The sequence below is a fragment of the Lingula anatina genome, chromosome 7 (genome assembly GCF_051362555.1).
Source record: "Lingula anatina isolate TDL-2025a chromosome 7, LinAna3.0, whole genome shotgun sequence".
NCBI classification, from domain to species: Eukaryota; Metazoa; Brachiopoda; class Lingulata; order Lingulida; family Lingulidae; genus Lingula; species Lingula anatina.
In genome coordinates this window covers 276,875-302,484 of record NC_141773.1, presented here as the reverse complement: position 1 = coordinate 302,484, position 25,610 = coordinate 276,875, and the positions used below count along the sequence as shown (strand labels likewise).

Below are 25,610 nucleotides of genomic sequence, written 5' to 3'. Positions count from 1 at the left end.
TTCAGAAAAAAAGCAATCATTAATCAGAAAAACACTCTTTCATTTCAGTTGGTATCATATAATTATGTCACTAGTATGACTTGAATACAACTTACTTAATCCAACACAGATATTTCTTACTTTCTTAGATATAAATTACTCTCAGGAAAGAGACTTCGGTTTTATCTCGGTACAAATTGACAGACTTAGAAAGGATTGGTGATAAGATATCTGGGGAACAGAGATGCCTTTCAGTCTCTCAGCAAAATTCCTTCCCTTCTTAAAAAAGATTTGGAAAGCTGATAACACTAAATGCTACAAATTAGCATTCCACTTGCTCTGCTTACCAAAGCTTACAGTTTTATATGCCAGGCATATATATACATATAAGCCTTCAAAGCCATGTCAATTTATAATCATGTTGGACAAATAGTTAAGATAATTATCAAATAAAACAGAATGATATGCATGACTTTGTTAAAATATTGAGTTTTGTAAAGCCAAAAACATGTTATTAAATATCACTCTGCACGATAATGCCATATACATGAAGTGGTCAAATAAAACTGTGTTAAAAATTAATGGAATTTTCCCATGAAAATGGACATTTTTTGAAAACTAAAGGAAGTATGATACTGCACTAACCTGAACCTGAAATAGTCTTAATGACAATTTTACTATACAGATGACTATAGAACCAAAATGCCCCAATAAGGCATCGTGATGGCTGTCCGGGCCAGTCAGCAAGTCCCTGGGGCACATTTCTTTAGTGGAATTCTTAACAGTTCAAAATGTATCCCACAAGGCTCAAATGGGAAAACCTTGCCAAAAAGTCACAAATCAAGTCTCCTCTTAATGCCATCAGAAGTAGGAGTTGTATTTGTCATAATATTCTCTCTTGGTTTCATATTTTGTTCTAAATGACACACAGACAGTAAATGCCCAGTGGATGCTAAACTTCATCCACAGAACACAATACTATATAGTATTCCCCCTGTGAAGAGGACACACTCTCGACTCTGTGATCAAAGCTAACCAGATGAATCAGTGAAAGGATAAATATTTTCTTCCGAGATTTCTTTTGCCATAAAACACAAAAGCGCTGTACACAGAGGTCACCATGGAAATATGAAGGGTAGTTAATATAGTGAAATGTAAAGCTCTCCAAAGGATTTCATCACTTAAACAACAACCAAACTGACTTATTTTACCTGAAATGTCAATGGCTTTCCCTGGAAGAAAAAGTACTAATGAAATTCTAGTAAATTACAAAGTTTATTGAATTCAGTGGCTTTGGCCTCTTAAGGTATTTTAAAGGTTAAAATCTCATCAAGAAGGGCAATTTAAGTCAGAGTGCACATGTCATTCATGGCCCAGGAGACACTGGTTTTCATTTTGATTTTCTACCATTTCCCTCGCCTGTTTTCAATCCCACCATGCTCTGGGGCTACTTGCCCCTGGGTAATCACGCTAAGAGCAGCTTTCTAAGAAACCCAAAGCAACAGAATCACAGTCCTGGACAGTTTGAATTAAAAACAAACAAACAAACAAAAAAAACCTTAACCTGATTGTAAACAGAAAAAGCCCCCAAAAATCTTAGTAATTTGTCACATTTGCAACCCTCCCAGAATTGTTTACTGCTCCAAATGTCTGTTTGTTTTGTTGAGCAAACTGAATGAAGCAGCAACTACCATACTTGCCACTGACTGCTTTCTGCTCAGCACGAGTCCTAAATTTAGGATGTACTTGGCTTGAATACAATAACTTCCGTCATAACTGTGACCAGGGAGTATTAAGGTGTCTGCAGATATCAGAGATAATGACTTGAAAAGGCTTTAGAAAAAAATCAAAACACAACTTCCAGTAACTGTATATGACACCTTCCCTCCCTGTACTCATAAGAAATATGGACAATCCGTTTCCCATAGACATATTTTATCCACCAAACCAATTATACTTGATTTTCTGAATTTGATTTTTTTTATTAAAACAACTTTACAGGGCCTGTTAACATTTAACAAAAGAACATAAAACGACACTTTCGTTAACTCAAACTAATTACAATCCAGTTTTCCCTGCAGACAAAATCAATCAAGTAATAGTTTGGAACAATTTGTTCATTCCCCAAGTGGATATTTCTTGACTGAAAACAAACGTTACAACAGCGAGCGCTGGTCTCAGATTAACTATTCGCATGCAGCTGTTTCTTGCAGGCTTTTTTCTGTTTTTAGTGTGAAGAACAAATTCTTAAAGAGCAAATAACCATCAATAAATAAAGATTAAGAAGCACCAAGTAGAACCATTGTAAAACCAGTCATGAACAAATTATGGAAATAGTGAGAGATATTCACTTCATTCCTTCAACAAAAACACTGATCTAAAATACTGAAAAAAAATTAATCAAGGTTCATACACATAAATTCACTAAACACCTGTATTGTCTGAAGTATGCTAAATTATCACTCACAAAATTTAAACACCTTCCCTGCTGCATACATTTCAAAATTTCAGAACTGATAAATTCAGAAAAAAATTACAGAATCCATGACAAACATTCAAAAGCATCTAAGCCCATTAAGAATTTTTAACTATTTTGGAAATTAAAACACAAATCTTCACCCTGCATTGAACAATAAAAGGTATCTCCCTTCTAAACTTTTATCAGGATTTCTCATTGCTTGCTATTAAACTAAAATGTCACTGACTAAAGTGACAATTACTGTTGACATGCCAGTCCACAGTGGAGAGCTCTGGTGACATTCTGTTTTCTGATACAGGCAAAATAATCAGCCATTACAGAGGACACTGCAAGAAAATTTGAAATGAAGTCTTTTCATGCAGAGATAACAAGTTACAGATAGTGTGGATGAAGTCCCAGAGACGAAGATAAGTGGGTTTTTCCTCATTACATCTGTCAGATCTAATCAGAGAGAAGTCAAATATCTAATTTAGGTACAAAGTCATTAACAAGTCAAGGGCATTTCATCTGGCAGATTATTGTAGGGTTAAATTCATTATTTTTACATTTTCTTTACATTTACAGTTTTTTTTCAAATAGCATTTGTAACTCCTCTCTTCTTCCACACATATGCACATGCACAAATGCATGCTCACACAAACACACACACGAACTTCTCAGTCCCTTGCTCCTTCCTATACATACTCTATCAACACTAAATACAACTTAAATTCCATGAAAGAATTTACTTAATTTTTTCAGTCACTACAAAAAACTCTCCACTATTTTGATGCAGATGAAAGTGCTGCTTTTCTGTCCGAATGCCCACCCCCCCCCCTCACCTTAGCCGCTACCTCATCAATACATGCTCCACCATTAACCAATCAACCCAGATAAAAGCTACCAGTGCAAATGGATATTTGCAATTCTACTTTCTCTCTGTATTTTGTGTTTGCTCTTTTCTCTTGTGTCAGGCTGTCCACATAGCTCGCAGCTGAGGTTATCACAGTTGATTTAACTTCCTGATCCTTAACAAGAATACTGACCCCCAGAGGTAACAGACAGAAGACTGGGCAGGAGATGGGGGGAGGGGGGGAGGAGGGGGTGGCGGGGTGGGGAGGGGCAGTTGAGAGAGTGGGGGGGTGGGGGGGGGGAGAAGGGGCGGTTGAAGGGGTGGCGGGGTGGGGGGTGGGGAGGCACAGAAGATGTGGTACATATGACAGGTATGTGTTGTGGGGCAGGTAGTTACAACTGTTCCTCTTTCATCATTTTCATGTTTATGATCAAAAATCTACACCTTAGGTCTTAAAATTTTTAACACATAAACATCTATGATAAAACAGATAACTACACATTTCTTAAATGGAATAAGTGTTCATCCACATAGGAGACATAATTTGTAAACTAAAATTCTTTAGTTAACTGACAACTTTTTATCCAACATAACCAAACTATTATAACAATATTCTCTCATTTCACATTCTTTATTTCAAGATGGCTGCTCCTCCATATAAACTCCTTTCTTATCTACCAATCTTTAGACACTGTTAATTATTTATAACATATCTTACACTGAAATAAATCAATGTCTATAAAATCACACATTTTCTTCTCCAAGTTCAGAGAGGTATGTCTGATCTCCTCAATTAATATCTGGAGAGAGACTCATCCCTAATATTCATTATCAGAGCTAGTAATGTCATCAGAAAGAGTGAGAGAGAGAGAGGCGAAAATCATCTGTATTGATGATCTGCTACAAAAACTTAATCAACTCCATTTTTCCCAACAATCCATAATTAATATCCTCATTAATAACCCATTTATCTGCATGTGGAGTTAATTAAAAGATGTGCGGACCCATTACCTGTTCTCTGCGATTGGATTCCTGCTAACAACAAAGAAAGCGGCAAGATCCATGAGGTAAAAATCATCTTCTTCTTCTTTCTAACCATTTTAGTCTGAGCTGTTCAGTTCAGGCAGACTACGGGCTGTTCAGAGTCACAAATTATAGACACACTGTCATAATGCATCAATATCTCTGCCTTTTTTTGAAAGACAAGGTCTTCCGACGAATATTGGAAGCAGTATAGCAGGCTGTCAAACAATAAAAATGTGATATCCGTAGTCGTCTGCTTCATCCACGCAAAATAGCTGCATCCTCTACTGAAGGAAAAAATAAGCCACAAATAACATTTTGTCATAAATACATGTCTAAAAATGACAAAGTTTTAATGTGCATTTTAAAAAAGAAAAAGAGATATAAAAAACTACCCACATTCTGTACTTAGCAGATCTTTCAATGGTGCCCCTATGTCACAATTCTGTACTGAGACAGGCTAAACTTGATGAATGACTCTTTTTCATTTTCACATTTCTTTTACTACACATATACTATATTTTTGGATTATTAATTTTTCATTTTTAATAAGAACAACATTTATTTATTGTAAAAACAGTCAACTGAGTGTCCCCCTCCATGTCAACTCAGTGTCCCCCTCCATGTCAACTCAGTGTTCCCTCATTGTCAACTCAGTGTCCCCCTCCCTGTCAACTCAGTGTCTCCCTCCATGTCAACTCAGCGTCTCCCTCCATGTCAACTCAGTGTCACCCTCCATGTCAACTCAGTGTCACCCTCCATGTCAACTCAGTGTTCCCTCATTGTCAACTCAGTGTCCTCCTCCATGTCAACTCAGTGTTCCCCTCCATGTCAACTCAGTGTCACTCTCCATGTCAACTCAGTGTCCCCCTCCATGTCAACTCAGTGTCCCCCTCCATGTCAACTCAGTGTCACTCTCCATGTCAACTCAGTGTCTCCCTCCATGTCAACTCAGTGTCCCCCTCCATGTCAACTCAGTGTTCCCCTCCATGTCAACTCAGTGTCCCCCTCCATGTCAACTCAGTGTTCCCCTCCATGTCAACTCAGTGTCCCCCTCCATGTCAACTCAGTGTCCCCCTCCATGTCAACTCAGTGTCACTCTCTCTTGTTAAAGCAGGCAGCTTTCCCGCCCACATCTAAATGTCTAACTCTATTCTTGCAGAAGTAAACTATAAACTGATATCAGAAAAAACCTGCAGATCTGTACAAGTGACCACTGTCCTGTGCAATATTACCTGGATCATATATATTACCTGTAGCCCACTGTAACTATCTAACTCGATCACAGGGCGTATTACCTGGATCACATATGTTACCTGTACCCTCCTCTTAATGTCTAACTGGATCACATATGTTACCTGTATCCCACTCTTAATGTCTAACTGGATCACATATGTTACCTGTATCCCACTCTTAATGTCTAACTGGATCACATATGTTACCTGTACCCCCTCTTAATGTCTAACTGGATCACATATGTTACCTGTATCCCACTCTTAATGTCTAACTGGATCACATATGTTACCTGTACCCCCTCTTAATATCTAACTGGATCACATATGTTACCTGTATCCCACTCTTAATGTCTAACTGGATCACATATGTTACCTGTATCCCACTCTTAATGTCTAACTGGATCACATATGTTACCTGTACCCCTCTTAATGTCTAACTGGATAACATATGTTACCTGTATCCCACTCTTAATGTCTAACTGGATCACATATGTTACCTGTACCCCCTCTTAATGTCTAACTGGATCACATGTTACCTGTATCCCCCTCTTAATATCTAACTGGATCACAGGTGTGTTAAACCATCCCCCAGCCATCAGGTGGGACATTACCGCACTGTTCTCTACAGCTATATATACTGCTATATCTACCTCTGTGTAACTAAAATCCTTCCTTAGAATATCTCCAAACCCTCAGCAGTTTAGTAAAAACATTGTTATTGCCAGGAGAGATTTCTGTTCTCTGACAAAACTGGCAGGATCAATTCTTTATAAGACATCCAGTGGGAGACAACATCTCTGGATTCCGAGACCTCCCGTTCCCTGCAGCAAGCGGGCAGAAATCATTTCCTAGACTATGTCCTCTCTCTGTAATTTCTCTCCCGGGAATTGTCACTGGTTTCCTTGACAATGTCCTGTTCTATTAGCGTACAACTTGAGGGCAGTTGTCTTACTAGCACTGTAATACAGTATGTGCTCCATTGTCTGGTCTGGCGGACCACGCGTCTTCTGGGACAGGGTCAATATCACCTGCAGGTCATGTTACTGTTCAATATCCTCATTAGCCTCTGTAGATGCAACTTGAACTGGAAATACCACTTGGGATAAAAAAGAAAAAGAGATCTAAGAGGTCTCAACAGAAAATTGGTAATCAGCTTCCATTGCCCAACAATGCTCAAATTACTGCTGCCAGAGGTAATAGTTTGTCTCCTCTCTCATGGCAAGCCCGTGGTTATGTATTGATTCCAGCCGATCTGCCGAGCTTTTAACTGTGTCCTTCCAGAGATTCATCTTTTAAATGTCAGCAGACTTAATACTTGCAAAAAAGTACTTTGTACAAAAAAGTAATTTGTTCTGTCTGGGAAACTAACTGGATTGAATTCTTTGGTCTGTCTATTTATCTTTTTTCAAAAAAGAAAAAAAAAAAGATTTGAATCATTGAAAGCTGAGGCATAACTTCAGGGCTTTTCAACATTTTAAAGTTTTTAATAGTGGGTAAGTACTTCTCATTATAAAGTATAAATAAATGAAGTATGAAGGATAAAAAAGTTGATGTTTATCAAACTTCATTAAATCTGAATTTTTGTTTGAAATGTATTAAATAGAAAATCATTAAAACACATATTTTATAGATTATTATTAGACTATTTGGGGTCTGATTCAGCCCTGACATGAACCCCCCTGCACACTAGGTGGTTCTTAAATAGTTTTAACTTGGGCCCATCTGCCGCACTGGTCCCCCCCTGGTACCTCTCCCTCTATTGGACTTATTTGTGGTTGCCTAGCAACAGCTCATCAAATGACCATCTCTGGTCCAATGGTAGACAAGAATCAATGCTGTAATAACTGAAACTTTCCACTAATGACCCATGAATCTTGATTAAACTACACTTCTTCTCCACTCTACCACTGAGGGATGGAAGCCTCCTTTTCTGCCGAGGCTCTGGCCCTTAATGAAGTGCACGCTTGAAATGGCTGATAATAACAAATCTGGGCTGAAGTACTTGATAAAAATATATTTGTCTCCAATGTTTATATGCTTGACCTGTGCCGGCATTACTTTTATGTGTAATCACCATTAATTACCTTCAAAGAGATATGTATTCATCCAATTGTATTTCTCTGCCAATATTGGACAAGGCAGCAAAGCTGTCAAATGTACAGACAAAAAACAGACAATAACAATGCACAAAACAGGCTACTGTCAATTCTGATGCAAAAGTACATTATGCTTAACTGCAAATTCAACATCAAATTTTAATTATGCTCAACAGGTAATACCAATGTAAGTGAAATGTGAAACAAGCGTAAGGCTTCGAGCCCATGGGAGTTTAAGTTCACACTTTGAATATGCCAGAATGAGAAAAATGAAAATTTCACATAAAACTGCTTAAATTCAATAATAAATGATAACCCATTTGAGCTGGCTTTCTTATTTGAACTGCATGCCAATCCTACCAATCATACTTGTAAGTTGAAAATACTAATAAGTAACACAGTTTTCTTTTCATAATGTTTGAAGTAGCAGTGCAAAAAGATTTTTGTCAATTTTGATGTAACATTACATAATAAATTACAGAATAATTATCACCAATTTTTGAATATTGACTATAAATAGCATGGACAAGTAGAAAATTTGATTACCATTTGGCTTCATGTCCATGGGAGCTTCGAGTCCCACAATGAATATGCCAACATGATAAAAATGAATATTTCACTAAAATGTATAACTTCCAGAAAAAGAAGCCAATTAGACTGCTTTTCCAGCTCAGGCTGCATTTTAGTCCTTTGTTTCTTTTTTGAAAGTTTGACAATCATAAGTAACATGGTTTTCCCATAATGGTCATCATGGCAGCAGCACCCAAAATTGTGTTTTCTTCTATTTTAATGCAATATTACATAATGCTTAACAGCATAATGACCATCAATTTTTAATAATAAAAGATCCTTATCATGGATTTTCAGAAAATGTGATTAGCATGGGTCTTCAAGCTCGTGGAGGTTCTTAAGTCACACCTTGAAAATGCCAATATGTGAAAAATTAAATTTTCACAAAAAAAAAAAAAAAAAACAGTTTAACTGCCAGAAAAATTTACCAAACAAACTGCATTGCCCACTGAAGCTTTATTTAAGTCCCATGTTTCTTTCCTGTAAGTTTGAGAACAGTAAGTGACATGGTTTTCCTTAAATGGTCATCATGGGAGCAGTGTCCAAAATAGGTGTGTCTTAAAATTTTGGTGCAATATTACATAAGGTTTAACAGGATAATTACCATCAATTTTTAATAATAAAATATTAGTATCATGGATATTCAGAAAATGTTCCTAGCAAAGGTCTTCAGGCCCAAGGAACTTCAAAGTCACACCTTGAAAATACCAAAATGTAGACAAGGCAGCACTGTCCTGAAATGTGTTTTTTTCCATTTTTAACAATTTTTTAACATATAACAAAATTAATAATTTACTGCCATTTTTATATGATCAACTAAGAAAATTGATGAGATAGGAAAAATATCAATAGAACAGTGTTAAATGTCCAATTTCCTCCATTCTGAGATTCTGAACATAGTGAATGAATGAATCTGCCAAACTGCTATGATATGAGTTTATTTCCATTTTTGAAACTCTATTATACAATACATGATAACAAGTTTACCATCATTTTTACATAATCAACTAACAATGTTGTAAAGATGCAGGAAATGTCAAACAAACACTTTTACGAATCTTATTAGTTAAATAATGAGACTGTTAACATGCCTAAGAATTGAATCTGAGGAAATGTGAAAAAACAGCATAACTTATAAAATAATGGCCTGATTATGCTGATTTTCGAACTTGACCTGAGTTTTAGTGAGATCAATTACTCCTGTGAGTTTCATGACAACAGGTCTATCGGTTTTCCTTGAAATGTGTTAACAGTGTTGCACATATGCTGAAAAGTGAAAAAAACAGCATAACTACTAAAATAGTTGCCCGATCATGCTGATTTTCGAACTTGATCTGCGTTTTAGTAAGATTGATTACTCCTGTGAGTTTCATGACAACAGGCCTATCCGTTTTCCTTGAAATGTGTTAACAGTGTTGTATATATGCTAAAAAGTGAAAAAACAGCATAAATTCTACAATAATGGCCCGATTATGCTGATTTTCGAACTTGACCTGCGTTTTATGAATATTAGTCAGCTTTGTAACTATTAAGCCAAAAAGTAAAACTGTCTTCCACTTATGGTGTTAACGCTGAAAGTGCACGGCGACGGCGACATGATCGGCGACGGCGACGGCGACGGCGACGACAGACGCAGGTGATGGCAATATGTACAGACACATCTGTGTCTGTACATAATAAAATAGCTGATCACACTGAATGAACCCACAGCAGTTGAACTGCAGAATCTAAGGCATAAAAAAGTTGCATTTTTCACCAACATGTATATCGCAGTTTAAAAAATATATATATTACTCTCACTAGAAAGATATATATCAGAATTTCTTCAAAGTAAAAGAACATCTTCAGTTACAGCATCTCAATCAATCTTAGTAATACTTTTGAAACAATCGTGTTAGCCCCCAATTTGGGAAGTTGACCATCTTAAATCAGCCACAGTTCACCACCTGGTCATGTAATAAAACTGATTGATTGTCCACTCATCATAGCTACCCACAGCAGATCACAGAGCTTCCTTTAACAAGCACCAGGTCTCTGTAAGCAGTCACAGAATCTAATTATTGAAGTGTTGATTGCAATATGTTGAGTAACACCTCCTAAATCACATCAATTGTACAATCAATTCTGCACTATGTGTGAAATATCTTTAAATACAAAACCCAACTTCAGCTGCGTAAAATTGGCCTGAACTCCTCGAACTCTTGATTGAAACCATACTGCGTGTACACTGGCCTTAACTTATTCCAATTCCTGACTCTCAGTTAAGGTCAAATTTAAAACTTTTGGGAGGATCAAAGCAACAACAATGGCTGGCCTGTCCTAGAATATGCAGGCAAGTCAACTTGTTTATTTTCTGAATGACCTTTCAGAACACGTGTCTTGCACTCTACACCAATCAAGGACTTCCCTTGCACCAATACAGTGGGTGATTTGTGAGAATATCCCTTTATCTACCAGAAATGCACCAATTAACAGCAACTTTTGTTTTTGTTTGAAATTTTGCACTGTATCCTTATTTCATGACAAGTTTCTGTTTGGCATTAAGTGGTATGATAGATTTCACTTCATTATTTGAACTCTTTCAAGTTTCTCACCTGGGAAATCAAAGTTAACATCTCACCTGTGTTTTTTAATTAACCTGATTGAAAACTGAGCTGAGACAAAGAAAGGTCTCTATATACATGAATAGGGTCATCATGAAGAGATGTCTCTTCCGTTTTATATTTCATTACGAGAGATCATCCTTTTTCCCAATAAGGCCATTTCAAAAATGTTCACTTTGTTTTTTCACTGTGGGGATTACTCCTTCCTAGCTGTACTATTCATTTTGTTTGTGTCTATTACAATCAATTACTCCTATATCAACCAATTTCTGTATTTGGTAATCAATATAAAACTGTGGCTGCTGGAGAACACATTTAATTGATAACTGATTTTTATTAAAACAATTCGAACGACAAACTTACTCCAACATTTACTGCTAGATTTTTTTCTAGTTCTCCACAAAAATGTACTTTTAAACTCCAATTCACTTTAAAAAGGCATTCAATTCTTCCTTCCCACAAGTCTTACAAAACACTACAACAGCATATTTAATAAACTTTGAAAAGCTTGCAGCAAAATCATAACTTTTGACAGGCAAAATAATGATAAAACTTGCAAAATATGTCAGTATTTCTCCCATAGCAGTGATGAAGAATTTCCCTCCTGCCATACGCTGTACCTGGGAGGCTTGAACTCCTTTCTTGAAGCTAAGTGATTTTCTCCAATTGTAAATTTTACATGAGTTGTAAATCACTGTTATCTGTATAATTGTAGATGTTAAGTGTAATGTTGTCACTGTACCCTCCAGCATGCTGCACCTATGTCACTGTATTACCCAGTACATAGTCTAATTCTCCCACACAGAAAAAATTAATAAAAAAAAAAACACATCAATAATATTAATATTGCAAGTGATAAAACCATTTCTGTCTTCAGGGAAGAAATTCTCACATTCTCATATTACCCCTCTGTTTCTATTGTTAATAACAAAAGCTGGCTATAATGTAAAGCCGTACTTAGCACTGAGCAATCTGAACGAGTCCATAGCCACTAAGTGTAGTAAAAGATTTTCATTTACAAGTCAAGCAATCAATTTAGCTGGGCAGCACACTGCACTTTACAGCCCAAACAGCAAATGAACAACCCAAATGTGGTCAAATTAACAAGCTAACATGTTAAACTGCCTAGCCAAGCAACCAATAGACTGGCCACGAAGCTGAGTGCTGTGAATGTTTAACTCTGTCTTCATCGTTTCACAGTGATGCTGTAACTGACAGGTACAGATCTATAGTCTAGCTATGGGTAGACAGTCCAGGGCCAAACTGTTGGCTGTGTTAACCTAGAGTGTGCACCCAGTTACCTGTGACATAGCTGTCTGTTCCTCCTGTTTAACCAAATACTTTAATATCACACGCTATACATGTATCTAACCACATACTATGATAACACACGCTATATCTACCTGGGTATACAGCTACATCTAACCACAATGACTTCCCACTTTATCCTGTCATTTCTAATGTCCTCCACACAAACAAGTTGGTGACAGCACTTTGTTTTTATCCACTTTTTAACAAAAATTACTTTCTCATTTCTATTTTTCTTTTTTATCAGTGAAAAAGACCAGGAAGTTGATTTTGACACTCTCACCAAGTTTGGACTTAATGGAAAAACAAGAACCATAGCAATTTTCAAATATAATATTTACTTATATTTTGTTATTTAAAAAATGTACACTTATTGGTTGTCATTTATCACAGGTTTGATCCAAAATTTTTATTTGGCTTTAACTTTTACATTTTTGACTAAAACAAAATATATATTAGAGAGCACAGAGGTTTCTACCTCAAAAAAAATGTATGTCTTACTGATATACTTTTGATCTCATTTGTTTGTTTTGCAATTTAAAAAGAGAAAAGCAGAATATTTTATTGCTGAAATAAGTGAGAAAATCATGAAATGTCAGAATCCATGTCTAGACATCAGTAGAGTCCTATGGTCTTCAGTAGAGCTGGTGTCATATTTTCAGCTTCTGTTCACATATCTGAAGTGCATTATGAATCCAAAGCCTTATGACAAATGACACCAAGGAGGAGATAATGGATCATTCTCCATGTAGGACTTAAAGTTGAGAGGGCTCTAAGTGCCGCAGCGCGTGTAAGAGGGTGTGAGAGGAAGGAAATCATTTGTGGAAAAAATGAGCTTTTTTCCCTAAAAGACGGAATAAACTGTCACACCACTTAACCATAGCTAATAGCTACTTTCCCAATCCCCAACTGGCAAAGAAGTCAAAATCAGCAGTTGCACTCAAATCCATTATCTTCTTCTTCATAAATATGCTACGCAACAGCAACTTCACCATATAGATTCCCAGCAGTTAAATTTCACTGTGCCACTTTTTCAGATATTATTTTCCTAAAAAAACTTGCCAAAAGCTGTCTGATTATCTTGGAGCAAGGGATGAGCGAACCAGACTCAGTTCCATTAGTGGAAGTGTAAAGATTAGGAAACAATGTGCTCTATCAAACCTCTGGGTCTGCAAAGGCATATTTTTAATTCAGACAAATAGCTAATCTTTTATCAAATCAATCACAACTGGGAAAAAAGCTAATGTTTTACTTACAAGGCTGACTTGTGGGTGTTTTTTAAACTTGATTATTTTGACTGGTAGCCCACTGTTCCCATAGTTACCTCAGTGACAGACAAGTCTGCTGCTCTGTCTATGACATATGCTGTTACCTAACCACAGTCATGTTCACAATGGTTTGAACAAAAATGTTTTAGTCCTGATCACAGGTAGCTGATAATGGGGTGACACCACCCAATGTCCTACTGGATTAATGACTCCTGTCTCCAGTTTGCTTCTGAGGAATTGCAAAATTGTTTGTTGCAATTAAGCCTTTCTACCCAGAACTTTTACGTTTTAACCTTTTGGGTTATAACTAAAACATTCTGTAGTAAACCCCTGTTGAACACTGACTACAACCTTCCTGGTGTTTGGGGGGGGGGGGAGGGGTATTTATTGGCAGTGATCATAGAGCACGTCACACTAGACTACCAGGCATTATAACTAATAATATCATATAGAAACCCTGTTGTATGCCAAACCATCATATGACTATAACTTCACAATGCCACTCTCTCCCTACACACACTGGTTGTATGCTGTCTTATTGATTTTATTGTATAGAATCCAACAATTATGGTTCACAATTTGAAATTGTTTTTTATGTTGATAGTGACAATATTGAGAGGTACCTATCATTTTCATCAATATGACAAGATATAGCTTTTCTAGATAGTCTTAATTTCAAACCGATAGAAAACAATCTGGGGAAGGATGGGGACTTAAGTTAGCAGGTTCTTTGTCACCAAATACTTTTATTCAAATGTTAAAATATACCATTTTTTCTTTAAATTTGAAATAGGAACTCAAAGATGCATATTAGAAAAGAAAGTTTAGTGTTATATTGTTTCTATGGCACTGGCCAGTTCCTCCATATTTTCTTCTGTCCTATCAAATTCTTTCTTGTCTCCAATCCATCTTTTTTCCCTGCTTCACAATACTCTTAGATGTGACATTAACATGGCATCCCCCTTTCTGTCTTTTAACAAATGCAAATCTCTTCAGTCCATTCCCCCAGGCATCGTGCATTTTTTCTACTTTCCTCTTTGCTGAGCAACTATTTTATACTTATGTGGCCAATTCATTTATTTATGAAATGTGATGACTAAACGAGAGTCAGAAGAATTCAACTGATTTCTCTGCCTCAATGACACCGTGATCACCCCAGTGTCTCCCTCTAGCAACCAACATGTCAATATGTTATTAAAACTTGTACACTGAAATCAATGCTGGCCCTGGTTTAAGGCAAATAATAGATAAAAGAATGCCAAAGAATTGTCATATAAAGTACCCTCAAATCCAGTTTTTTAAGGCAATTTTAAGTTGACAAAAATGCCAAATAATTTTAACAGTTGTACTGAGTAAGAATAAATTTGACCTCATATTGATTAATTTTTTATGTAAAATTCAGGTAATTTTTTTATTCAGGGGGCCAACAATAGTAGCTCATTTCCCCAGTTTTAGCATTGTATCTAGTGAGTAAGCAGGCTCTAGGTTCCACAAGCCTCTAATTATGTTTACAGAAGCGTTGATTGTGTGTGAAATACTGGTTAGATCATTAAGCTTCATTAGCAGTAAATACTCTGTCATTTTCTACCACTTCATTGCTTCAAGAAATGCATGGCATGTGCGTCTGTCCCATTTCTTCTGTCATCTTGCTCTACGGCCTCTTTTCTTCAGGCCCTGTCGTCTATCACAGGTTAATTTGCTCTAAGAATCTTGCTTCTCATCACTCTGTGCCATGCCTTCTGCAATCTTCTTACTGCGGATCACTTTGGTATGACAATCTTCTCTTCATAATCACTTTTTCAGACTGACATTTATTTCCGTGCCTTGCATGCCCTAACCATATCATCCCTAAGCTGAAGTTGTTAATATGACAATATATTCTTATAGAAACCTCTATCAATGATTTGAGCCCATTTTTTTTCTAGCATATATGAAATCTAAATCAGACACATTAATATCTAAAAAGACCATACAAGTTCTCAATGTAATTCCTGCCTGTGGTGATGAGCTCCATCTCATTTTCAAGGTCTTTATCTCACTAACTACCTTGGAAGAAAGTTCTGCAAGTACATTGACAAATCACTTTATTTTATCTTCATCACTTCTGGAACACTTCATGCATGGGATAATAACAAATGAGATCTGCTATGTTGTCATGACAACAGGTGTCACCCAGTGTATGGCTATGTTGTCACGACAACAGGTGTTACCCAGTGTATGGCTATGTTGTCACGACAACAGGTGTCACCCAGTGTATGGCTATGTTGTCACGACAACAGGTGTCACCCAGTGTATGGCTATGTTGTCACGACAACAGGTGTGACCCAGTGTATGGCTATGTTGTCATGACAACAGGTGTGACCCAGTGTATGGCTATGTTGTCATGACAACAGGTGTGACCCAGTGTATGGCTATGTTGTCATGACAAAAGGTGTGACCCAGTGTATGGCTATGTTGTCATGACAACAGGTGTGACCCTGTGTATGGCTTTATGTTGTCATGACAACAGGTGTGACCTAGTGTGTGGCTATGTTGTCATGACAACAGGTGTGACCCAGTGTTGGGCTATGTTGTCAGTACAGGTGAGGTGTCAGCACACCTGTAATCCACTCCCAGACAGTGTTCATCTTAGAAGGACAGCATCCATATCTCCAGTGTCCTGACTCCCCTCTACCCAACGCAAACATTCAGTACTGAAGCTAGTTAAAGAGGAAACTTTAATTTTATAACTGACTATAAAACCTCAATGAGGCTGTTACAGTTGCAGAGAGGAATTCTGTTCAGGTAAATCACCCCAAACTAGTGCCAGCCCTGGCAATGTGTCCACTTCAGTCTGCGTCAGGTGTTATTATCCCTGTGTTTATGTTCAGATTACAGGAGGGAGGAGCACCTGTCACCTCAGGTATAGATAACACACTACCTGTGCTAGAAAACAGGTAAATACAACATCTCATTGACTGGAGATGTGTTTCCAGTTACATTGTGTGGACCTAAGTTTGTATGTCCTATTCTAATGGTAGCTTAGTGACAAAAATTGAACAAAGGAAAAAATAATAAATGGAATAAGTAAATAAATACCATGAGACACCTCAGAAAATTATCTTTGAATTAAGCCAAGCTAAGCAGTAGGGTGGACCCCTGATTTCCCCAGAGAGTTGCCTCATAATCAGCCTAAACTGGCTTCTGCTCCAGTTCATTCATCTCCTTGTACTGCTTCATCCCTGAGAAGTTACCAGAGGGCCATTCACCCCACATGCAATATTTAAGCAAAAATCTTGCAGTGCATAAAGGTTTTTGGTGTGCCTTGTTTTAAAAACTCCCATAGGCCGCATTTCCACCGGGTCTAACTGAGAACGGATAACAGTCCTACTGATGTTACTAGGCAGCCAGGTTAACCTGAAATACCTTGGTATTCAAAACCCAGTATATTGCTGTCTGGCTGTGGTTGACGTTATTTTGACCCTATTCCAGTCTCAGTCAGCCCAGGTGTGAACAGGCTCATCATAACTGCTCAATCCACTCTGAGAATGAGCTGATAATCCAAGTGTTCAGTCGAGTTACTCTTGTCTGCCATGACAGGACATCCCTTGGGTGATGATAACAGACACAGTGGCTGATATAGTTTCTTCTGCAAAGGTGGCTCCTTACAGCTGTGAAGTTCTCTAAAGATAACTTCTTGCAAAGTTGTGTCATACATGATTTGGTTTCTTCACTAATGAGAAATTCTTACAGCTGAATCCTGCTCATCAGATAACTGCTAGATTTCCTGCTGTCTTCTACTTAAATTAGTTATCCTTGAAGTTGTTGGAGTCTTCTTTATTGTCAAAGGAAATTGTCATCTACATGTGCAATATAAACACTGTAACTCATGATCAGGTGTCCTTTCTTCTCCCTTAGTCCATAAAATTCCACAGCATTGTATGTTTTCCTTTCAACATTCTTCTATCCGTACAATATCTTTTTGCATTTCATTTGACGATAGAAACTAATTATCTACCATGTCGCAAGCCCAATCTCTCTTATCTATGTTGTCTGATATATTGAAAGTTCTTTCAGTACAGGACTCCCTGACACGTATCATGTTATTAATTATATCTACACTGCATACAACTATAGTTCAGTTCAAAATACGCTCCATTCCCCCCTTTCTACATTATACACTGAGACTCTCAGTTTCATAGTCAGATAATAGCCCAAGTTCTCTATGTGATGTCTGAGATGTCCCCAGTCACTTGTTCTGTCACATTATTTATCCTTGTCAACAGTTCTCCTGTCTCTAGTCATGGTAATCTAGTGTAGTGTCACCACTGTCACCCCAACAACCCTGCTATCCTGCCCCCTCTGTCACCCCTGCTGTCTTGGATGTCTCTCCATTCAAAAGTTGAGGTGAATACCCCCTCCTTACCTGGTCTAGCCCACTCCCCAAGCTACCTGCTCTCTGTCTACAGTCCACAGTCAATGACAACACCATCTCAACCTAAAATCTGCAGCCTTGATCAGCTAACAACATGAAACTCATAGTGTGCTGTTCACTTACCGTTGGGGACATTTAAACGGAGTAGGCGTCCAATAGCGGTCACATGGCATGTGAAGTGGACGCGGTCCAGTGAGTGGCTATAGTAGTGGAGCACTGGAGTGGCCCCGCGCCTACACAAATATGTCCACACTGTTCATAGAGACAGACGCCCCAGTGAGTGGAGGCAGTGTATTGTAGAGAACAGCTGCGGGTGTTAACTATGGTAAAAGACGCCAAGCTTCCCTGCCTCACAATGCTTGGATAAACTGAATGGTCAATGCTGGGATAACACTGAGATATTTGTGGGAGGCCACATGAATGACCCCATTTCAATGGGCTGGGAAGTGGGGACAGGGTTTTATGGGGGATGGAGGAGGGGAGAGCTGAGCACCTGTGTAGTGTGACCTGGTTGAAGTGAGACAGGGTAAATAGTGGAATTGTGGACTTCAAAAGTAAGCTTTGAAGTGATTCTTGCTGCTATTAGTTTTCACATTTTTAGCTTGTTTGAAAGGAAAAATAGCAAAAAGTAAACAGGTGAACTTCCATTTCTCCGCCAAAACATATATCTATATTCTACTGTACCACCCTTTGGAGTGTTTCTTCTTTAGATAGTTAATTTTTTTTAATTCTGAAAGGTTAAGAAGAGCAAAAACCAATTTAATACACAACTGAAATCCAGAAAAAGTAACTATTAATGCAACATTTTCTTGATTACCATTGGAAAAAAAAAGAGAGAATCAAGTTTTAACAACTACCTGGTCTTCCATCTCTCCCTAAAATTCTGGACCACATGACAGCGCATACCACAACACCAGGTAATATTTAATAAGCACCCACAAGTCAATTGACCAAATCAATCATGCAGACACAATTAAACATTTAAGAGAAAAGAAATTATGGAAAACTAATGCAGCATTTACTGTGTTGACATACGGCCAGAAATCACAAACTCAGAAATTGTGCAATATTTGAGGAAGGAATTGATTGTGTCACAGGTAGCACAAAATGTAAAGATGTAAAGTTAGCTGATGATGTTTATTTCTCTTTCATGACAATACCTTGCTGGTTTGTTTTTACTTTTCACACAGTCAAGTCTATGCATGTCTGCATCATGTGCTGAAACATGTCTGTTTCTACATTTAAACATTGATGTGCCCAACTTTGATAGCCATTTTTGAGCACTGTACAAAAAGATCAATAATTTTTGTTTATTCATGATTAGGCGTGATGACAGGATGTTAAGTTTCATTAACGTTACAATGATACATTGCCAAAGAAAATTAATCACGGTAATTTTTAAAGCAAAATTGTAAATAAATATATGCAGATTTTCCTTCTGTGTTAGAATTATTAGATGAGAAATATCTTTTACGACTAATTTCACATTTTTGTTAATGGCTCACCAGTATCTTGGCCATCTTACAGTGCAAATTTTCAAACTGATACAAAAATCAAACTAAATTGACCAAATGACATAAATTTGAACAGGAAGTTCCACTTGCTATTTAAGAACAAGGCTGTAGTCCTACCATTTTCAAGTTTTCACATTTTTCATGTGACAAAGCTTTACATCCTCAATCTGAAACTCAATTTTCCACGTAATCTTATTTTCATATCCCCAGACCGTAGTGTGGCGTGTTCTCCTGCAGTTTGCTTTACAGAAGGCTGATATTTCATCTGAGATTAGGAACAATGCTTAACTGGTTCTGCAGACAATTTGATCAGATACTTCAAGAAAACAAGACTAGGTACAGTTTTAAACCCAGGCAGTGCAGATATGCCACCTCCCAAGACATGTGAGACTTTACCAAGGCCACTAAAACTGGCAAACTCTTTCTCTACTTCAATAAAATACCTGTACTCTATAACAAGAAAAACATCTTATCCAAGGTTGTTAATAAGCTATGGTAGATATTTGGTCAAGATTTTGTGTCAAGTGTATACTTTGTGAAAATGGGCAGTTATAGGAAGCCTTGCGTGTAATTATCTGTGAAAATCAAGCCACTGACATCGGCACACAATTGAATTGCAATATCTACCATTTGCTCTCTCTGTATATGTGTACCTTCCCTGCATCTGTTCAGATTTGAGAGCAAAATCAGCTCCATCAATATCAAGAGAATGACTCAAATGCCAAAAAGAACACAATAAAAATCTGCTGAGCCAATCTGCTCACTTTTTCATGTAATCTCATTATGGTTGCCCTTGTCATATCTCCCACAGACATCAGTCATTTCACTTCAGCCAGGACAACTGCTGTCTAATCTTTACACTAAAAAGGCAATTGTTAATTGTAATCACTTTATCTGCCTTCTCTTATCTATCAATTGGTAAAAAAGCAAATTTAGAATTAAACAGGCTGGCAGGTTATTCTATGAAAATTCTACTAAAAAACCCATGAGAAATGCCTGATGTCCATGTAGATATAGAAGTCATGTAAGGACAGAAAATTATTGGACAGACATTCAAATTATAATTCACTTTGGCAAAAAAGAAAAAAAATATAGTTATCATGTTAGACAATTCATTATTGATTTTTAGTATTGGATATCTGTTTAAATCAAACCCATATCATTCACGCAGAGACCAAAGCACATTAAAATATGACACCAAACTTACAACTTTTTAAAAAGCAATTTCCATTCAAACTTAAGACTGAAATTAAAGGCACCCTCGAGACCTATTTAAGCTGCCAATGACGCTGTACTTGAATAAAGAGTAAAGAAATAACGCCAAAACTTCACTGAACTTATTGATTGTGGAAGCTAACTGACCACATTATAGCTGCCATCTACTTACAGGATGATTCAAATACATAACTTTGTTAGCCTCACTTCATTTTCAACTATATCAAGTTAGTATTCAGTCACACAATCTTTACTATGGACAACAACTATCCATGTTCCTGGCACGAGTCAAATGACCAGGAATTCCATAGAAATGAGTGGACTAATAATATCTCTGCTACATGGATGATCACATCTCTTAATTCATGTTTGCTTTGGTTCACCACAGTGATCTTGGACCATAAGAAAAGTGGCAGCCATCAGGTGTGTTACATGAATAGAGGGGATAATAAGTTTAACTAAAGACCATCAGTGAGGAGATTTCATTAGATGCATCAGTGATCCTCCAATAGCAACCAACCAAATGAGAAGTATATAATTTATTATATGACTGAATTTAATCCTTTTGTATTTTCATTTTTAAAAGTGGTGCCTCAAACACTACATTAACACATGGTGAAGTGTTTAGAATTATAAGGTGTAAGGAAAATATCATTAATTTTAAAAACTAAATGAACATTTTTGTTAATGCTTCAACAATCCATTGGTCATCTTACAGAGCAAATTATCAACTTGATAAAGAAATCGAATCACATTGATCAAAAGGTAGGTTACTTTACAAGAAGTAAAAAAGAGAAATAAGATACCATTTCTTCACTTGTAGAATTTTTTGTAAACTGAAAAGAGTTTTGTATTGATTCTCCAACACTGGGTCAGCAGTCATATACTGCAGTGTCACAGAAGATCTAGTGATGTCAGGTAACAGTACACTGAGTGTGTTAGTTGTGACAGCTACTGAATGTGTTAGTTGTGATAATAATAAGTGTGCGTGCATGCATGCATGTGTGTGTATGTGCATATACTGTTAAAAAACGCAGTTCTTTTAAGAAGATTAAAATCTCTTAGTTTGAACCCAGTTTGCTGTGACTTGTATATAATCCTACATCTGAACTGTGGCGACAAGTTCCTCATACCCAGGGGTAAAGGCTGGGGCCCACTGGGATGGTATTAAAGGGTAATGTTATCCCTGCTCAGCTAAGCTATCAGGTCATCTGTATATGTCTGTTATTTATCTCCGTTCTTTTCATGTTACTTTTCATTAATCATTTCTTATACCTAGTAACAAACTAAAGTAAGTTAGTCCAAATTTCAAAGGGTTTCTTCCAAAAATGCAATCAAGAAATTAGGAATCCAAGCTGTGCTGCATTGATAAGTTTTAGATATAAATCCAATAAAATCTTCACCAAAGCGGGTAATACAGACAGTTCAAGTCCTGAGTTCACTACGCAATTGTATACACTGGTGTGGTAACATACACTGGGCAAGTTTTGACTGTTAAATTTTAGAATCATACAGTTTTTAATAATAATAATAATAATAATAATAATAATAATAATAATAATAATAATAATAATAATAATAATATAAAAAATGAAAACAGCAAAAAGAATAACATTTTAAAACAGTAATAAAACCAATGCTTGGAGTTAGAAACATAGATAAATCAACAGCATCTGGACTAGGTGAAGTTTATTAAAAAAAAAAAAAACAACTAATATATCATCCACAAACAATAAAACCATCAATATGGTATTTTCCATTGATTATCCACTTGTTTTCTGCCTTTTGATTCCATGTGCTGCAAACAAACTATTAACTTCATTATTCAAACTACATCATAAAATATGAAACTTCTTGAAAATGGCATGAATTCCTGACCATCTTCTCAGGGGATTCCAAACAACAGATTGCAAATATAAAGAAAAGATGAAAACATGAAACATTCAATCAGGAAAACCAATTAAAGCATTCCCCATGGACAATAAATACTTACTCCATCTGGGGAACATAAAGTAACTAGCTGGTGATTAGTTGTACACAGCAATGCAAAAATATACAGAATCAAAATGAAGCAAGAAAGGAGAATGAGAATTAGAAATAAAATGGAAGTTATAGCCATGGTAATAAAGCTGAGACTGCTGTAATCTAGGCCCAGTCTTAATTTGTAGTTTATGAAGAATATTTAATTTCTTAAAGAAAATATTGTATATGTTATGCCCAATCTTTGCCATAAACATTTTCTGGAATAAAAAATCTTCTCTGTGAAAAGAAAAACATGGATAATGTTCCCCTTAGATATAATTGTCTCTTTGAGACATATTGTGTCACATTTTGGTTACAAGACAATTTTTACTGTGTGGCATTACATGAACACATGCTCTTAATGATAACTAAAGAAGTGTTGGGCTTCATAAGTCAAAGAACAGAACACTGCTTGCTGCAGGTTCTACAGATGTCACAATTTGCAGCAGATATCTTAGCAATGCTTCCCATCTCAACCATCACAATCAGTTGATGAACATGTCTTAACTATCGCAATAGCACTGTTCTACAAGATTCAAGAACAGGACATTCAGCATTGGATATTTAATTTGAAGGCAGAATTCATGCTGGAATCTACAAGTCATGTAATATATATTCTTCTTTGGCTTTCCAGGCACATGTGGAGTTACAATAAATTTTCTTGCTCTATTTCTACAGTTTAAAATACATACTCTGTCATTCATTTCATCTTGCAGTTATTTCCCATTGTGCAATACATACAGAAGTGAGTCACATCTTTTCAATCAAAACTGAAATATTAGGTTTTTAAGAACATTTTTAAAGAAGTGAATTAAAATGTTCAATATTTCACTGTGCTATCTGACTTTTGGTATAAAAATGTTTTAATGTCAAAGAGCAGACACAAAATCAGACGACCTCTCCCTTACACCAGACTCCATACACATCCCAACCATCATTACAACAGGATAACATTTTTAAAATACAGTCTTTAACCTCGCTATAAACACCATTAATCCCAATAATCTCCAATGGAGAAAGGAAGCTATCACTGATGATTTTCCATGGAAACTTGCTGAAGGCACAGGAGTGAGGATTAAGCTCAATTCATGACTGAGGATCCTTACATCATAATAAATCTGTTCAGAACATTATGACTTGTACCAGTGATCTCAAGTCTCTGCCTACAGGCTTTAATTAGACCAGATGATAGCATTAGTGCCTTCATTTCCACAATTCACTTAAAAGGCAGTGAAATAATTTATCATGGCTGCGTAATAATCTGTCCGTGGTTATGTATTAAGTATGTATTTAGAATGTTATTCAATTAACTGATGCAGGGCACACTATGATCTCTATGCCTGCCACTGAGATTGTTTGGGCATATAAAATAAAAAATATGTTTATATCTGGTGGCTAAAAAAAAATTACTTTACCAATTATACCTTGCATTGATTATTAAATGCTGATTGTGTCTAATATAATGATAATTCTCCAATATATATGAACAATTTAAACTATTTTGTATGTTCATATTTAATTATAGTTGCACATATCAAAATGTCTGAAGATAATTTTTTAATAAATCATCAATTCACCAACAAGCAGCAAAGCTGCACTTGTACTTTACCAGATACAACTGACATTGTGGAACATGAAAACTGATATCACAGTTTTATATGTTTCTTTAAAGCTTCAAAACAAATAATTACAAGCTGTCAACCATACAGAAGGATACCATCACAATCCAACAAATTGGAGGGCAGATACATAAACCAGTCTAACAACATAATAAAATATTAGATTATAAATGTGAGATTCTCAGAAAACTAGAGACAGGCAACATCATAAAGCATGGAGACTTCCTCATTTCCAGTGAGATATTGGTTCTGAGAATCAATTCTATATCACTAGTACCATCTTCATGGGCAGATGGCCTCTGATGCGATTAATCAAAATTGGCAGTTTTTCCAGCTCGCCCTCCCTATTACTGGTAGGATACTACTACATAAAATCAAGAAGGTGCATATACAGTATATTGAAAGACATCTGCTGCTGAAAATCTTCCCTTTTTATAGCTTTTAACACTTTGATAATTGATGAACTTTAAAATGACTGATCTTATTTGAGTCAATTCTCATTTTTCTAGTGTCTTGAGGCCAGACATCTTGTTATACAGCTAAATTAATTAATTAATTACTGATCATTGTGATGTCAAATCTAAAGATTGTAAATAGGATTCTATATTAACTTACTTATAGGTCAAAGATGTATATTTTTCTCATGCATGGAAAAAGTGACTCTAGGAGAAAGCAAAGGCTGATGTATTATCACAACAAGATTCTCAGCAGCAATAGCTACCATTATTGGACATTTTACGTAAAGAAGTTGTTTCCTCATTTTAACCATTACCAGTGTAATACATGAAAACAGTGGAAAACTTATGAATGTCCCTTTTGCTTCAGACAATCATTTCACTGCTGATAAAAATAATTACTTATCAAAATGAATAAAAGCTAATGGTTTTGAATTACACAGCAAAGGATTGCCCTTTTGGGAACAATATACTCTAGGAACACTATCCACAAAACAAATAACTAATGAATGCCAAATTTCAATTTGGGAATCAAACCAAAACCATTTATTTTTTCTAAATCTCTAGAATCTATCATCTAGAGAGATCAGCATGCTCATATATTGTTTTAAGTGAGAGTTAGAGCCATTGTACCCATGCCGTCTGCCACTAAGTGACTCCAATTCACTGATAATCTTCATGAAACAGTGAAAAAAAAACATCACAAATTACATGTCAGCCATTGATTTTGTTCATCCCTGTGAAACATGTATGAGGCCTACGCTGATGATAATACATGATTATTTCAAGCGAACAACAACTAACACTGCATCTGCGCCACTCTAAAGTCTCTGTCAGACAGTTGTGGGTTAACTTCAGCTATTAAGGTATTAATTTAAAGCCTGCTATCCCTAAATGACTCTTTTGGCTTTTTAGTTTATGCCTTGACTTCAAACTTTCCTGCTTCCCTTGGGAGAATATCATCCAAGCTGCTACATA

General features: G+C 36.4%; 1 protein-coding gene across 7 annotated transcripts in view; it reads right to left on the bottom strand.

Moving 5' to 3' along the window:
- The window catches only part of LOC106162586 (uncharacterized), a 110,088-nt gene that overhangs the window by 38,906 nt on the left and 45,572 nt on the right, over positions 1–25,610 (bottom strand). The window contains exons 1-2 of one of the 7 annotated variants that reach the window (XM_087017883.1): positions 17,799–18,238; positions 4,302–4,600 (exon numbers count right to left, since the gene is read on the bottom strand). The exons of 2 other annotated variants lie outside the window; for them this stretch is intronic. In XM_087017883.1, coding sequence (XP_086874009.1) covers positions 4,302–4,389 — 88 coding nt within the window. In that variant the 5' untranslated portion in view covers positions 4,390–4,600; positions 17,799–18,238. Of the gene's footprint in view, positions 1–4,301; positions 4,601–6,198; positions 6,378–17,798; positions 18,239–25,610 lie in introns of those variants that run through there. 4 more of the 7 variants (XM_087017881.1, XM_087017882.1, XM_087017884.1 and 1 more) reach the window with 4 other exon arrangements.